The 16,128-nt window shown below is 42.5% G+C and overlaps 1 protein-coding gene across 1 annotated transcript in view; it reads left to right on the top strand.

Moving 5' to 3' along the window:
- Nucleotides 1-1,936: 1,936 nt before the first annotated feature.
- Nucleotides 1,937-16,128, top strand: part of gcn1 (GCN1 activator of EIF2AK4) — a gene marked incomplete at its 5' end in the record, with an annotated part of 31,067 nt that continues 16,875 nt past the window's right edge. The window contains 29 exons of the mRNA XM_080004304.1: nt 1,937-1,954; nt 2,692-2,794; nt 2,901-2,964; nt 3,049-3,180; nt 4,031-4,139; nt 4,387-4,485; nt 4,822-4,956; nt 5,540-5,717; nt 5,810-5,884; nt 6,142-6,270; nt 6,375-6,425; nt 6,530-6,628; nt 6,811-6,984; nt 7,070-7,222; nt 7,361-7,453; nt 7,564-7,639; nt 8,104-8,263; nt 8,455-8,644; nt 10,402-10,526; nt 10,668-10,846; nt 11,169-11,262; nt 11,359-11,472; nt 11,587-11,785; nt 11,899-12,048; nt 12,670-12,851; nt 13,151-13,231; nt 14,455-14,598; nt 15,247-15,371; nt 15,497-15,686. Coding sequence (XP_079860430.1) covers nt 1,937-1,954; nt 2,692-2,794; nt 2,901-2,964; nt 3,049-3,180; nt 4,031-4,139; nt 4,387-4,485; nt 4,822-4,956; nt 5,540-5,717; nt 5,810-5,884; nt 6,142-6,270; nt 6,375-6,425; nt 6,530-6,628; nt 6,811-6,984; nt 7,070-7,222; nt 7,361-7,453; nt 7,564-7,639; nt 8,104-8,263; nt 8,455-8,644; nt 10,402-10,526; nt 10,668-10,846; nt 11,169-11,262; nt 11,359-11,472; nt 11,587-11,785; nt 11,899-12,048; nt 12,670-12,851; nt 13,151-13,231; nt 14,455-14,598; nt 15,247-15,371; nt 15,497-15,686 — 3,621 coding nt within the window. The remainder of the gene's footprint in view (nt 1,955-2,691; nt 2,795-2,900; nt 2,965-3,048; nt 3,181-4,030; nt 4,140-4,386; nt 4,486-4,821; nt 4,957-5,539; nt 5,718-5,809; nt 5,885-6,141; nt 6,271-6,374; nt 6,426-6,529; nt 6,629-6,810; nt 6,985-7,069; nt 7,223-7,360; nt 7,454-7,563; nt 7,640-8,103; nt 8,264-8,454; nt 8,645-10,401; nt 10,527-10,667; nt 10,847-11,168; nt 11,263-11,358; nt 11,473-11,586; nt 11,786-11,898; nt 12,049-12,669; nt 12,852-13,150; nt 13,232-14,454; nt 14,599-15,246; nt 15,372-15,496; nt 15,687-16,128) is intronic.

Raw genomic sequence — 16,128 nt, 5'->3', positions numbered from 1 at the left:
CAAAAATCCCAACGTCTTCGGGACGTGGGAATCGGAAGTTCAGAAATGCTGTCTTATTTCCAGGTTTTAGGACTCATTCCTGCACCACTCTATACGGAAGAGCGTTGTGCCAATATGGCAGTACCCGGTATTTGGAAGCACTCATGGCATGACACCTGAACTCTATGAGTTTGGTACATGCCATGTTGTTGTGTTTGTGAGTGCAGTTATAACTTGACGCGTTTTGACATTTGATAGCCATAAGCTGGGGCTACAGGCTACATGCTGTGACTATTATGTTTGCAATTATGTGTTTATTTGATCATATCTGCAACCTCGTGACTTTGCGACTGGTGTGTTTTGTTTGTTTGGTTTTAGAGTCTGTCACTGTTTTCCAACCCATGATAGTAGTTGATATGCAAACAAACGTTATATGATTGTTTTAACCCTGGCCTGCCAATTGACACATACACCACTCACAAAGTATTTGAGTATAAATTCATTTAATCTCTTCTCTATTTTTATATGAATAATATTTATTTATGTATGAATAAATAAGTAAATTAATCGAAGCTCCGATTTCTGTGTGCCTCTATTATTGAGGGGCAACCACAGGTGTTTGAATATTGACATTTATTCCCATACGGCTGCCTAGAGTCAGCGCAGCAGCAGCTTTTGTGACAGCAAAGTGTCTCTTCTCCTGTGTTGTCGGGACATGGGGTGAGTTGCTATGGTTACTGGGACGCACACACACGGGCGTGTCAGCATTTTCTTCCTCTCCGGGTGTCTTAAGGAAAATGTAGTCTACTGAAGTTATTCACTGCGCATCTACTAAATAATTTAATTGAGAAAACTATTTATGATTTTTTTTCACATTTGTGATAAAGTATTGAAGAAAAAAACCCTCCTTTTCCTTATTTTTGTGCATGTTCAGAAAATCATCTGGTGACCCCCGGAAAACATTTGGTGACCACCCCCAGGGGTCGGGACCCACAGTCTAAGAAGCCTTAAACTGAGTACAATATGAACAACTTCATATTGTTTCGATGTACTGTCTGTTCATTCTTTTTTTCATTCTAACTGTCGCCTCACAGCAAGAAGGTTCCGTGTTCTCCCTGTGCCTGTGTCCTCCCACGTTCCAAAGACATGCAGGTTAGGTTAATCGGTGACTCTAAAAAATTGACCGTAGGTGTGAACGTGAGCGTGCATGGTTGTTTGTCTCTGTATGTTGGCCCTGTGATAGACTGGCGACCTGTCCAGGGTTTACCCCGCCTCTGGCCCAATGACAGCTGGGATTAGCTCCAGCCCCACGAGGATAAGCGGTATAGATAATGGATAGATGGATGGACTAAGTTCAGTGGGGGAGACGTTGGGCTACAGAGGAGAACATGATCCACAGCTTTCTCCAGGCTGTGCCAGGCAAACTAGTGCTGCCTGGTTGTTGCCGTGCTGCCGTTCCAGTCCCATAAACCGTGTCTACGTTTGACAAACTGTGCTTTGGCTTTCATTTATGTTTGTATTTTCTTGCGAAGTTTAGGATGTCCGAAGTTTTCAGTAAACAAACGTTCTTTGGAACTGAACATTAAAATAATTCAAGATTAAATTGTCGTACAATTACAGGGCTGTGAAATGACCAAAGGAAGAAGAGAAAACATCAAAATCAGAAACACACACACAAATACATAAAAAAAAATCCACAATCAAAATGTATAATCTGAACTACTATTAATCAAAGTTGCTAAACATAATAAATCAACCATTTTTCGCAGACTCAAATTAGCAACAAAGAGTTTCACATAAAAATGTGTGATAAAACTAATTTTATTTCTAAAATCTTCTGACGCGTGGACGGTTCCAGGCTCATCTCACTGGAAGAAGCCGAATCAACACGTGCTTGCCCATATGCCAAATGACCCGGAAGTGAAACGCAAGTCCTTCCTGCAGCAGGACCGGCAAGATGGCGGCGGACACGCAGGTCTGTTTCGCTGCATTTAAAAAAAAATTAGTTCCACTTTGTGTTCCGAATATCAGCCAAACACACGAATTAAATAGACGAGTGTGTTCGAGAAGCAACCACGCTGGGTTTCCACGTTAAAAGCGGCCCGACAACAGTTCAATAAAAGCTCATTAGCTAGCTAGCTAGCGAGCACTCATTCCCATGAAGCTACAGCGTTTCCTCCAGCGGCGTTGGCCACATTAATCAGCTGCCTCCGCTATCTAGCTACGCCTCAGCCAGTAAATTGTGCTTGGAGTGGAGTGGTGTTATTAACGTGAATGATTGATATTGAGATATACACACACACACACACACACACACACACGTATTCTTCCAGTGAGGGGAAACCATTGCATGTTACAGCAACTCGCATTTAAATAAAATTCGAAAATAATTGTCAATGTAAAATACACCTAAAAAGTCGGAAGGTTTGGCAAAATACAACTTTTTTTAAAATTTTATTTTCTTTTTTTTTTAGCAATTTACAATAGACTTAGCTTTATTAACAATTACCACAAAACAGAAACGTGTTTGCACACACACACACACACACACACACACACACATATATATAACATATATATATCTCACACACATATATATATATAAAAAATACTATTTGTACCTGGGTTGAAAACAAAATGTTTCTAAGAATATAATCGGAATGAATGCTACTCTTGACTTTGTACAGCTTCTATTACATTTGATTTGTCCAGGTTTCAGACACACTGAAGAAATTTGCTGTGAAAGTGACTACAGCCAGCGTGAAAGAACGAAAGGAGATTCTTGGTGAACTGAAGCAATGTTTGAATGGCAAAGGTAAGAAATGTGTTAAAATGCATTGCTTTATGTTAGCTCCCGCTGTGTTTATGTGTAGAGGAAATAGAGTCATAACATGCTAACGGTTCTCACCATGTCTGTTTAGAATTACCAGAGCCAGCCATTAAAGGACTATGTAAGCTGTTCTGTCTCACTCCACACAGATATCGGTAGGGACACAAATTAGTCTTAAACCTCAAAGAAATTAATATTCAAGTAAAGTGAACGCTTATAACTGTGTGTGGTTGTTTCAGGGATGCTGCATCCCGGAGAGAACTCCTTTCTGTCATTGCTCTGCTGGCGCAGAACCAGCCTGACATCTTGGCAGCCAGCCTCCTTCACTGCCTTCTCAGCAGTGGAATCATCTGCAAAAACGGAGAACCCAGGTAAAACCTATGGAAATCAGTTATCGTCCATTTCCAGCTGATTTAACTTCCTGCTTTCTACTTCAGTAATTCATCAAATGGAAGATGGAGTTGTGGTTACTAATTAAACTGAGCGATGGTAAAGTGATATAGAAAGCCAATTTTAAACAGAACATTTGTATCAAGTAGAGGCAAAAACAGAGAGAAAAAGTGAACATAGTTACAATTTTGAACCTTTGGTGCTAACATCTGGTATTTGTCAAAAACGTATTAAGGTACTGGAATCAATATATTTAATCAAGGAGTGAGAAAAACGTGATAGTATAACAGTTCAAATTTCCCCCCAAAAATGTTAGCACAGGCTTTTACAGGTTTTCCAGGAGAAGTCCAGCTTCTCCAAACATCCTCAGCATCTGGACTGAATACATTTCAGTCAATAAGTTAAAAAAAATATTGTTTTTGAGTGTAGCCGAAGTATCCCACAATACACTCTCAGTAGTACTCAATACTCCCAAATAAGACAAACATAGAGACACACAAACAAATTACTGCTCGGCATTATGAACCGTCAGTGAGATACCACTTTAGTGCAAGAAACTGGCACTTAATGAATACATTTGTTTGAAACAAAACCAAAATACAAATGGCAAATCAAAGTTGAGAAAAATAAAGTGTCCCTTTCATCAGCATGGAATGATCCTGTTTACAACATTGGATGAGGTGACTTATGGCAGTTAGCTCGATAGAACTACCTTGGTGAACACGTCCCCTGGTCAAAACGGATGTGTCCACAGTGTGTTTTATGTGTGTCATACACTAATGTTCTTGACATTTTTGGGGTATTCCCCCTATTCTTGTGCTTAATTTTCAGTAAGAGCTCTGGTTCCGCAGCCTTTACCGGCTTGTCCTGGACTTGTCTTTTGGTACGCTCGGCTTTCTCCACTCCAGAGAAAAGAGCTGGGCCTGTCTGGAAAAAAATGGTGGGTACAATGGTCTAAGATGATTCTCATTCAGGCTTTACTTCTTCACTTTCAGCTCTGCTATGGTTTGCTCATGCCCTAGTCCAAAGTCCTAGTCTCATTTTTAGGATAGGACATCTCAAGGGTGACGGTCTGTCACAAGCGGTCAGTTGATAATGGTATAAAATATAAAGTATTTTCTCTGGTGTGATCATTTCCTAGGTTGATGTTTGTATTATTTCAGCAAAAAAACACTTATGTCTTACAGGTGGAGGTGCAGAGTCTATTCCTGGCTGAGGTTGTCGGGGGGGCTCAAGCCACGGCTTTGAAGTCAGGCTTGAAGAACCTCTGCCAACTCTGGAAGGAAGTGAGTCGAACATTGCTAATTTTCTTTGCTAGTTAAATACTTGTGTGGTTACCTTGTCACACGTTTATAAAAAAAAAAAACAAAAAAACAAAAAAAAAAAAAAACCAAGAAACAAATCGGATGTTTTTCCAAATGTTAACTGATGCAAGGGTATGACGCTGTATATGCGTGTGTACACAGATGTTGCCTTATGTAACATGTTGATGACTTTGTCTTTGAACCTGTCAAAATGCCTGCCAGTCCACTTTTTGGTGCCAACTTATCTATTGACAAACACAGTGCTGCATTGGGTGGTGGTGTTTAAAGGTTTATTTCTTTTTCCCCCCACTTCCCCAGAGCCCTGGACTGGTAGATCACTATATGGACACACTGTTGAGTCTGGAGCAGAACCCCACCCACCTGGTACTGCTGGGGGTGTGTCTTGACTTCTGCACAACACAGAAAGATATGGCTACCATTAACAAACATAAGGTGAGCCCTTTTAAAGTAATTGGTTTGGGTTGGTTTTAGTGGTCGACCGATTAATCAGCTGGCTGATCAATCGTGCCGGTTATCTTCTTTGGAGATAATCGGCATCAGCCGATGCCTGCACTCACTGGGCCGGTAAGCCATAAATGTCTGCGTAGGGGTGGATGGTACAAAAGATATAGAAAGTACACACATATGAATTTGCACTATAATAAAGGATTTTGACTATACCGTGCCGACCATTAGAGTGTAGGGATGCACTGCATCTATTACGCACTATGCACTCATCTATTGCGTTGCATCTATTACCATGGGTATTACCACCGTTAATATTTATTTTTATTTATTTATAAAAAAAAAAAAAAATCCCCACACTCAAAACACTTCACGGTCTCTTATGCTGGAAAAAGTCAGTGACTTCTGATTTTGGATTTTTAAATTGTCTATGAAATGATTGAATGATACACGGATATTCCTGTCTATTTACATACCAACGTTTGGTGCAGCGGGAAGGGGGTATTGGTGACATCTATTACTACTGCAATGCCAGCATTGTATATCGCTGTGTCACTGTTCTGTTTTTAAGAGCGCCCTGCTGGACCTGTATATGAAGTCAGTCCTGATGAGTAAGACCCGGCCACAGCAGCACGTACTGGGCAAAAGCGGCTCCTTGCTGCGCCATGTGTCCCACTCAGAGTTCAAAGAGCTGCTGCTCCCCGCAATGCAGAAAACCATGCTACGCAGCCCTGAGAACGCGATGCAGAGTGAGACTGCTACAGGATCATTTTTCCATTCTAAGGTTTAAGGCCTCTCTTACACATGGTTATTGTAATTGTATGGTATTTTTCTTCCAAAGCAATTTCCTGCCTGCTAGCCTCAGTGACTCTTGACCTCAGCCAGTATGCCATGGATGTTGGCAAGGCAATTGCAAGTAAGACCTTTATGTATTCTAGATTGAAAAGTTTTTGTGTGTCTGACATATATTTTTGTGTTTACTCGAATGTTTTTTTGTACACATTATACTTGTTGTGGTATGTTTTCGGCATAGATGTGTGGATTTTGACATACAATAATTTCTGGTTAGATGGATTGCCGTTTTTCCATGTATTACGTTTGTTATTTCTAAGAATTATCCTGGTTTACCTGCATTGTTAGCTCATTGTGTTGAAGGAATGCATTGTGTCTCAGGCCAGCTGAAGGCCAACAATCCCCAGCTGATGGAGCAGGCAGTCCAGGCTATGCAGAACCTGACCCAGCAGTGCAGCGACTCCACCGCTGTGCAGGACCTGGTCACGCAGCTCTTCAAGATCCTCGGAGGTGAAATTAAGTTCTATCTAGGTTTTTTGAATGTTGCGCTCAATTCAAGTCAACTGAAGAATATAGGAATGGCATCTGTCTGACATTGTATTTTTTTGTCACAGGTTCAGAGGGAAAGCTCACGATTGTGGCCCAGAAAATGAGTGTGTTATCAGGTAAAGATTGAAAACACCTTTCATCTTTTTTTTTTACCATCATTTATAGGGTAGTATTGTGAAATGCTTTCATGAACGAGCTATTCTACTTGATTGATTTGTAGGAATTGCCAGCTGCAGCCATCATGCTGTGTCTGGAACATCAAGCCAAACTCTGAGCTCCAAAGTTGCTGTGATGTTTGTCCCCTTTTTACAACAAGAAGGTATCATACTTTATAGTTAAATGTGTTGCTATATCATTGCTATTTTGCCTAATCCCTTTTTAAAACACTTTAAAATTGACCAAGTGATAATTGTTCCTGGCTATCTCCCACGCTCTGCTCGTGCCAGAGTACACATCACATCTTCCGTTGACAATTTGTTTTTGGTTTCCTGTTAACTGTAGTACATGAGGGGACCTTGGTGCAAGCCGTGCTTGTGCTCTCCCAGTGGAGCAGTCGTCTCACAGTGGAAGTCCCCACTGCACTGCTGGACTGGCTGAAAAAAGCGTTTACTCTCAAGACCTCCACCTCCGCTGTCCGACACGCCTACCTGCAGGCCATGCTGGGGGTCTTCAAAGGTCTGCCTGCTTTGTCTTCTGTGCTGAGCTGTATCTCCTGCTATCCCACCAGAGTCCTTATTTCTCTCCTTTTATGGGTCTGTAGGTGACACCCTGGCAAAGGCATCAGAGCTGGTGCCACTCCTGCTGCAAACTGTGGAGAAGGCTGCAGCCCAGAACTCCCAGCATGCACTCCTTGCAGAAGGCGTTGCAGCTTCTGTTCTTCTGAGTCGACTGGTTCTGCTGGAGACACAGTCAGGTGGGACACAGTGGCTTCTGGGCAGTTATTTGCAGTGACTCTTAATGGTCACAAAGCACAAATGGGCTTGGATGAGCTAATTCATGTTTTCTTTTTATCTTATTCTTTTTAAATTTAATCTAATTTTAATCTTTACAGATGCCAAATTCACAGGCTTTTGGAATTTGGTTTTGGATGAGAAAAAGCCGCTTTTCACAACAGAAAAGTTCCTCTCCCAAGCCAATGACGAAAGTAAGGGAAAGTTATATACGTCACCATCATCAGTTCAAATACACCAGTAAGCATGATTCGAAGTAGGTCAAATCATGAAATAGTATCTTATTGCTGTCCCCTGTCTCTAGCTCTGTGTACAGTACTGCAACTGTGTGAGAGGCTGTTCCTGGACCATGCCCACAGGCTCAACGCCTGCAAGTCGCAGTGAGTCGGCCCTTCCTGTTCAATAGTTTTTCCTGATCCAGAAATGTCCTTGCATGATGACAATGAACAGTTATTTTACCCAGGCCAAGTTATACGCTAACCTTCTCAATCTCCATAATGCAAATTAAAGGTAATACCTTGAAGCAACTTACGTAATGCCATTAGGGAGCTCATGGCTAGCAACAAAATGGTGGTTTTAAATGCCTTTGACGATGATTACCGATGCATGTTGTCTGAAATAACATTTCTGTTAAGACAGTTCTCCATACACATAGGAGGAAAACAGTGAAAGAAATGAACCCGCTTAGTAGAGGTATTTCCATAGAAACTAACCAGGTTTAGGTAGCTCACGCTGCTTGGATGAAACAACCTGAGGATACAATCAGCCATTCACAAATGCATATGCATAAGTACTGAATAAGCAACCATCCGATTTCCCCCTTTTCCATTTTTTGTTTTCGCAGGATGTACCACCGTGCCACTGTTGCTGTGATGCTGTCACGGGTGTGGCCAGTGCGGAAACGTGCACAACAGACTGTTAGGAAGCTGCTCTCCTCCCTGGGTGGGTCCAGCCTCGCCCACGGCCTTCTGGGAGAACTTAGCGTGGTCATTAACAAACATAAAGTAAGAAGTCACGCGTGTTTAGCTGATCAACTGTGTGTTGCATAATGAAATGTTTATGGAATGTCAGACTGCCCTACTACTTTCATATTGGACAGTTCTTTACCGAACTAGTTAATTTGATTTCTTTATTTGTCTTGTTTACTCCAATATGAGTTCCCTCTGCTACAATCTTTGCCCCCCCCCCCCCCCAGGTGCTTCCTCAGGACCTCCTGGTGTCAGAATCAGGGGAGCTGACTGACCTGGGCCGTGCCTACTGCCCCCCTCGTATCCTACTGGAGGCGCTCTATGTAATTTGTTCGAGTGCCAGCCAGTGGGGCGACCAAGGGGAGGCAGAGAACATGGCGATGGAGATCCTCATCGTTACCCACCACCCCTCCCTTGGTAGGGGACTCTGTTTAAGGTTTCATACCATAAACCTCTGTATCTTTAATAGCCCCCCATCTTATATATCCCACGTGGCCATTATTTTTTAAGTATCCACGAGGATGTTTGTGTGCGTTCATCTCGAATCCCAGCCATCCCAGGTCCTTTCTGTGTGGAGTATGCCTGTTCTCTGCGTGCTTGTGTGGGTTTCGCCGGGTGCTCCATAGGGGTGGTCATGATACGATATTATCGTGATACTTGGGTTTCAATACGATAATATCGCTATTTTTTATGTTTTGCAATACACCCAAGTATTGCGATACGATACTGCAATTTATATTGAATTTCATTCTCACCTGACTGCAGTAAAAAGTTTAAAACGCATCTTTTCTCCGTTTCGGTCTTGCTTGCGTGAAAATGCTGATGTCATGATGTAAACTTGCGCATGCGTCAGTGTGGTCAGTACACAGACGTCACATCTGATACGCATTATGTTTACATCCAAAGGTGCCATTGTTAAAATGGTAACTTCCATTGTCCCTAGTCATAATATAAATAAAACCAACCTTTTTTTTTCCCACAACGGTCGAACATGTTTATTGATACGTAAACAAACAAACAGTGGATAGCGGGTGAGGAAAATGATATTCGCTACGTAGCTGTAACGGCTGCTTCTGTACATAAATGAACAGTGTCAAGAAAAAAATCGGAGAAGCTCAAACAAATCAAAATCATTTATTGGAAAAGAATGCGTGGCCAAGACCGCAGGTCCTTATATATAGGAAAATGATAATTGTTGCATACACGTGACGTATACAAACGTCGTCGCTCACGCATCGCGTCATTTTTTGTCGCCACTGTAGTTTTTCTTCGGGACTTCATTGGTGCCCATTTTAGCTCCGCCGCTGACACAAACCGTAACCAAGAACAAGCGGTTTTTGTGATTGATTTGAATTCTTGTACCAAAAACTATAATTTCTATTTGCAATTTATATAATAAAATATCGATGCTTGGCATCTGTATATCGATACAATGTTGCTGCACAAAATATCCTGACACTTTGCTGTATCGAATTTCCCCCCAACCCCTAGTGCTCCGGTTTCCTCCCACAATCAACACATGAGGGGTTAATACTCCTGTCGGTTCCCACTCCTTTCAGAGCTGAAGTTGGGTCCCCTGGCACTCTACTGTGGCTGCCCACTGCTCCTAGGTATAGGGAGGGTCAAATGCAGATGATAGCTAATTTCCCCCAGAGCGATTAATAAAGTATACAAAATAAACAAAATTAAATATAACAATGTTGAAGGAACAATCTCCGCTCTGCTTCCCGGTTTCTCAAAACAAATAAAAACAGTACCCCTTCCCTATTTCTCAAAACGAAACAAAAATAAAAACTGTGTTTTTATTTTAGATGTATTTATTTTTCTCCAATTCTTAATTTAACAAAACAAAAAAGCCCTCTGTGTCCCGTGCCACATCATGCACATCTTTTGTTGCTTTCCGTTGTTATGGGACTTAATTTGGATTACTGGATTTAACTAGATTTTTTTTGTGTGCCTACTTTTTGCTTGTAAATAATAAATCCTGCACTTCTTTAACATGGAGACCTTCTCAGTCACTCTCACAGGCTGTCTCTCAGAGCCATCGCCCCTCTCCCGCTCAGTATATTTTCCTGCTTTTTTGTCCTTTGCCAATCACATGCCTGGTTATATACTTTATCCATTCTGGTTGTATACTTTATCCATTCCACCGACGTCTCTTCCTCTTGGTGCAGTCGCAGCTCGACCAGGCCTCTGGCCCTGTCTGCTTTCAGCCATGAACATCAAAACCGAGGACTTCATCGAGAAAAACCTGGAGCGCATCCTGCCACGCCTACTGGAGGTCAACGCTGACAATCAGGTCTCACAATGAATTCTTATAACGTTTAGATAAATATGAAACCATGCACAGTGTTTTTTTATCATTTATTTGGTGGATGTTCTTGGCTTAACTTTTGTGATATGTCTGTCTGGTTGGTCTTGTGTGCATGTGTGCGCCTAGGCGGTGAAAAATGCAGTTGGCGGGCTGTCTGGTCTCTCCCCCACCAAGCTGTTACCCCGGGTGATGGAGCATGTTGTGGAGTGGCTCTCCAAGCCGGCCCTCTGTCACGTCACGAGGGAGGAGTATGCCATCATGCTGACTCCAGAGGGAGAACTCTATGACAAGAGCATCATCCAGAGGTAGCAGCCTTTGATTCCCAACTTGCAGGGAGTACAATCATTGGATCATCTTCTGTGTCACGTTGAGCTGGAAATAATTCTTTACAAGACTTTTTCCAAAAAACATTGGACTAACTAATGTGTAGGATATACCAAAGTGGAACAGATTTAAAGAGTCATGTGCTCAATGACACCAACTTTTTGCTGACTTCAGAGTACTTAAAAGACATACATTTTCACTTTTTTTGTTGTGATCGTTAAACAAGTGTTTAACATCCTATTTGACCAACTGCTTTTTAGCAGGGCATAACAATGCTTCTTTCCCTTTTAACATTGGCTGCAGTGCAAAGCAGGAAAGTGCAAAGAAAGGCAATATGAAGAGAGAAAACAAGGCCTATTCCTACAAGGAGCAGATCATTGAGCTGGAGCTGCAAGAGGTGGATTTATCTTAAGAGCATCAGTATTTTTTACAGGTGTTTTGCATGGCAGCCATGTTTTATTGTTGTAAATCTTTCTTCTCTGTGATTTTGCAGGAGCTGAAGAAGAAGAAAGGCATCCAGGATGAGGTGCAGCTGACCAGCAAACAAAAGGAGATGATGCAAATCCAGCTTGACAAGGAGGCCTCCGTCCGCAAGAGACTCCAAGGGGTACCGCTCGAAAATAACTATCTCTGACAGCTTTTCGATAATCATCTTTTCTCTCAAGAGTGCCGCTGTTTATCTTTCGCATGTCAAACTGCGTCCGCCTCATGCTGTCAACAGTTGGACATGGAGCTGCAGTGTGCCGTGGGCCTGCTGGAAGCAGCACTGATTGCGAAACCACCCCAGGTCGTCTGGCATCTGCCTGCCATTCTCCAGGTCCTAATGCCCCTCCTTCACTCTCCTCTTGCCGCTCCACGCCTCAACAAAGTTTTCCTGGACATTGGAGTTTGCCTGATGCCCAAACAGTTACACTGTATAGGTAAATGCCCTGACTGTTGGAGCAGATGCTTGATGAATATCTGTATTGTCTGTAAAATTAGATAATCCACTGTCCATAATCTGTATCTCTATATCTTGCCACTTCCTGTGCAGCTATGCTGGTGGGGCATGTGACCATGCGACTGCAGAAACCTGAGTTTGACTTGGATGAGGCCTGGAGCCAAGAGGACCTGGGCACTGCTGCCCAACGCACTGTTCTGCTGCTGCACAACCACACGGTCCCACAGAGAGAGGGCAAAACCGGTGAGAACGGCTCAGTCCAAATCACATGACTTGGATCAGAAGCAGCTGCTAGTCATATGGAATGGAATATACTGCTTCTCTTTTTCATCTTAAGCCTCTCTAATTAGATTCTCCCCTTTCCATTTACATCTATTGGTTTCACAAAATTAATGTGAAAAACAAAAATGTGGGAGTGGGTTGAGACGGAACATGAAAGGATATCAAACTTTGTTATATTGGCTTTAGAACAGTTCTATTTACATTCTATTACTTTTGAATGTGAGGAAATCTCCATCTCTCTCATGCACCAGTAATAAACAATCCTATTTACTTTTTTAGCACTTCTACATATTATTTGACTGTGTCTAGTTGGCCTAAATGAAGTGTTGAGCACAAAGCTCTTCAGTATCAACAGCTAGAATAGCTTCCCTAGCTTCTCATCTACTCCTGGCATACTGTTTTGTTGCAGTTGTTGGAAAAAACTGTTTTACTCAAAATTCACATTGCTAAAACCTTTGGAACTGGGTTTTGACAACCCTCCATTGTGAAAGTTTTTATTTCTCGGTGAAAATCAACTTTTCCTATTAAAACATCAGTTTTCAATTAGCTCACCTGCTTGCTATTTGAATTCCTATATTCCAGACACCACTCCGCTATCAGCTCCAGCATTTTCCTTCTGCTTCCCACTCCTCAACATCATGCTGAAGGAGTCCTCCGGCAGCACAGACGACGCTGAGAGTAAGATGATCAGCGCCTTGCAAATCATCAACGAGCACTCCCAGCTCAGAGCGCAGGTGGACAGTACGGACACGTTCATCGATGAGGTAACAATTAATGTTTGCATTTGAGTATGAATATTTTGTCTTTCATAACCATTAGCAGTGGAACTCATGTGCTGGTGTTTTGGAAAAACACAGCAGTATGGTTGTGCTGTAATTAATGGTAACAGAAGCAAGAGTACAGACCACTGTCAATAATCAAACATTGAATAATTGCACTCTTTCCATTTTACTATGGCAATTCAGCACCGACCAACCATCGACGTGTCCTTGACTATCATCACACCCAACCTATATACCAATTTATTTATTTCAGTTTGTGATCCACTGTCTCTTTTTCTCAGAACGGCCCAGAACTACTTCCACGTGTGGGCATGCTCCAGCTGCTGACCAGAGTCATCTCTACGTCAACTCCCAGGCTCCAGGTGCACATGCATGCCGATACATGCACATAACTTTCTCCCTCAGAGGATGTGTTGCGTGCTGTGCTCTCAACTCATTGTTGTGTATAACTTACGTGCCGCATGCAGCGTGCAGCGTTGTGTTGCAAAGCGGCAAAATATGGAGAAGAAACCCATTTTAGTGGTGTCGGGGGGGAGGGAGTTATTACAGTCCTTGAGTGTGCGAGTGACCCGCAGGTCTAGACCCGCTGTGAGCGCTGCAGGAGTTTTTCTTTCTCACTTTGCGTGCTTGAAAATGTATTATTTCATAATTTATTTCTTTATTTCATAGACATATTTATTTGCATGCTACGGCCACATACATCTTTGTATGCGCAAGTAAATGAGCTACTTGCTCGTCTCTCTTGGGCGCGGGGGTTGTGGACCGGGACTGGACTGTCCCTTGTCCCATCTATTCCGGCATTATCATGGCATGTGTGAAAAGGTGCAAGATGGAAATGTTCCTGAATGTAGCTGCATGTGCAAAAACCCCGTATGTTTAAATTGAAAATCGAAAATCGAATCAATCTTGACCTTAAAATCGAAAGTCTAATAGAAACATGGATCTAGAGAATAGTGACACCCCTAGTCTGAATTCCCAGAGCTCTACAACCCTTCATTATGGATTTATCAGGTCATTGGAAGGAAATCCCTGTCATGGAAACAGGGTTCCTACCAAGTGGACAGACCAGGGGTGTTTAGATGATTAGGTGAGATTAGGCTTTGGCAGATTTACGATTAAATCGTCTATAGGTGATCGACATTGATGACAGACGATTTCTTTATTTTTTTTATCTGCCAGGAAAAAGCCGAGCATTGAAAAGGTCTAAGTGCAGTTTACTGTGTTCTGAAACTGGAGTGGATAGAGGAAGAGAGGGGCAGAGTCTCTCCCTCTCCACTCCGCAGCACAGTGGAGCCACTGTGCGCACATTGCAGGTGCGGAAAGGTGCAAGGTTGATGAGGAGTCCCTCATGAATATGCATCTTGCCCAGACAATCCGCTACCTCGATATCCATCCACATCCATTATGTTATAGCAATATTATAATATATAAATGTAATGAATGAATTTAATATTACATACTGACCAACCAAACTTAAAATAATAATAATACCTTAAACTATTTTCCTGATACAGAAGTAATGACAGCAGTAAAATCTTTGCATTGAAAGCATCGGCAGTTGATGCATGGTGTTGATGCGTTTCAGGTGTTGGCGTCCCAGTGCCTGACAGCACTGTGTGCGAGCGCAGGAGGTCAGAAAGGCTGCACCGTGGCCGAGCAGCCCGAGATCGACGTCCTACAGGATGCTCTGCTCTCGCCCTGCTTCTCTGTTCGTGACACCGCTCTCAGGGTGAGTCTGGCATTTAATTCACCGCTGTTTGAGAGAGAGAGAGAGAGAGAGAGAGAGAGAGAGAGAGCGAGAGCGAGCCCCTAAGTTCCCCTCTACAGTCCTATACAGAGACTTTGAGGGGCATGGGCTCCAAAAAGAAAAGGCATTTGGACCCCCAGCTCCTGAATTTTGCCGCTCTAGGCAAGTGGCGTGCCGAGGTTCGTGAGGTGTTCCTCATGAATATATCTTGCCCAGACAGTCCGCTACCTCGATACCCATTAATGCTTTAAAAAAGCATCATGCACTTACCTGCTGCTCAATATGCAAATCTTGTGATTTAAATAAGCAATATATAATATAATCCTTCCGTATTGTTCCAAAAAAAACCTGTACGTCCCCACTGTCGGGACAATTGGGACGCATGTCTCCGCGTTGCTTTGGGGACGTAATTTAGTAAAAAATTGATGTTTTTGTGTAAATACTTTATTTGTAAATAGTGAATCCTGCACTTCTGGCATGGGAAGACCACATTTGCCACATTACGTTCTATGCGTGTGCAAACCTCACCGTGCGCATGTGCACGCACCCGATAGAAAATCATATATCGTTTGTGTTGAAGAAACCCTTTGTGGATGAATGTTAACATACTGAACATGATTCTGTGCAAAGGGCCTGCTGGAGATGGAGTTTGCCCTGCCTACAGACAGTACGGAGGCCAGTGGTTTGAGTCTATTGCGCAGGATCTGGGTCGCCAAGTTTGATGTGGAGGAAGAGGGCCGAGCTCTGGCTGAGAAGTATGTGTTTCTTTCTCCAAACAAACTCTATTAAATTCTAATAGAATATAAAATGTTGCACTTTTTACTACTTGTAATAAGGATGAAAAATGAAATATGTTCCAAGATGTGGTTCTCTGTCCCAGGCTCTGGGATACTCTGTGCCTGGAGCTTGTCCCTGAGCTCTGTCCACTGCTGATTGGAGACGTCACCCACCACGAGGATGCTGTCCGCACCGCTGCAGCAGAGGCTCTGTCCAGCTCTGTGTACCAGTACAGAGACCAGTCCGCCACAGTTCTGGCGAAGCTCACTGAGCTCTACCACCAGAAACTTTATGTGAGGACCCCATAATACACATTCACACACACACACACACACACACACACACACACACACACACACACAGATGGGAATTGATAAGATTTTATTGATACCAATGCCATTATAATTTCTGCTTATCTGTCCGATTCTTTATTGATTCCTGATCAATTTTCCATGTGGGGGCAGGGGGAAAGGAGGCCTACACAGGTTTTGAGCGTCAACGCAGCTTTTTTTTATTATATCTGAGTCTGAACACAGTGTAGCATGCATGCCTATTTGAACATGTTAAAATAAATTACAATGCTCATTTTCTTAAAAGGATATAACTTGAAAAAACAAATATAAAACTGACTCATAAAATAAACAATTATTCTTTAGAAAAGATTCAAGAGGTTTATTCGTCACATACATATACATACTTTCATACATACACTACTCACAAAAAGTTAGGGATATA

The sequence above is a fragment of the Zeus faber genome (assembly GCF_960531495.2).
Source record: "Zeus faber genome assembly, chromosome: 7".
In the NCBI taxonomy this organism is placed as follows: Eukaryota; Metazoa; Chordata; class Actinopteri; order Zeiformes; family Zeidae; genus Zeus; species Zeus faber.
The sequence above is the reverse complement of the archived record's forward strand: the minus strand, read 5'-3'. Positions and strand labels throughout refer to the sequence as shown.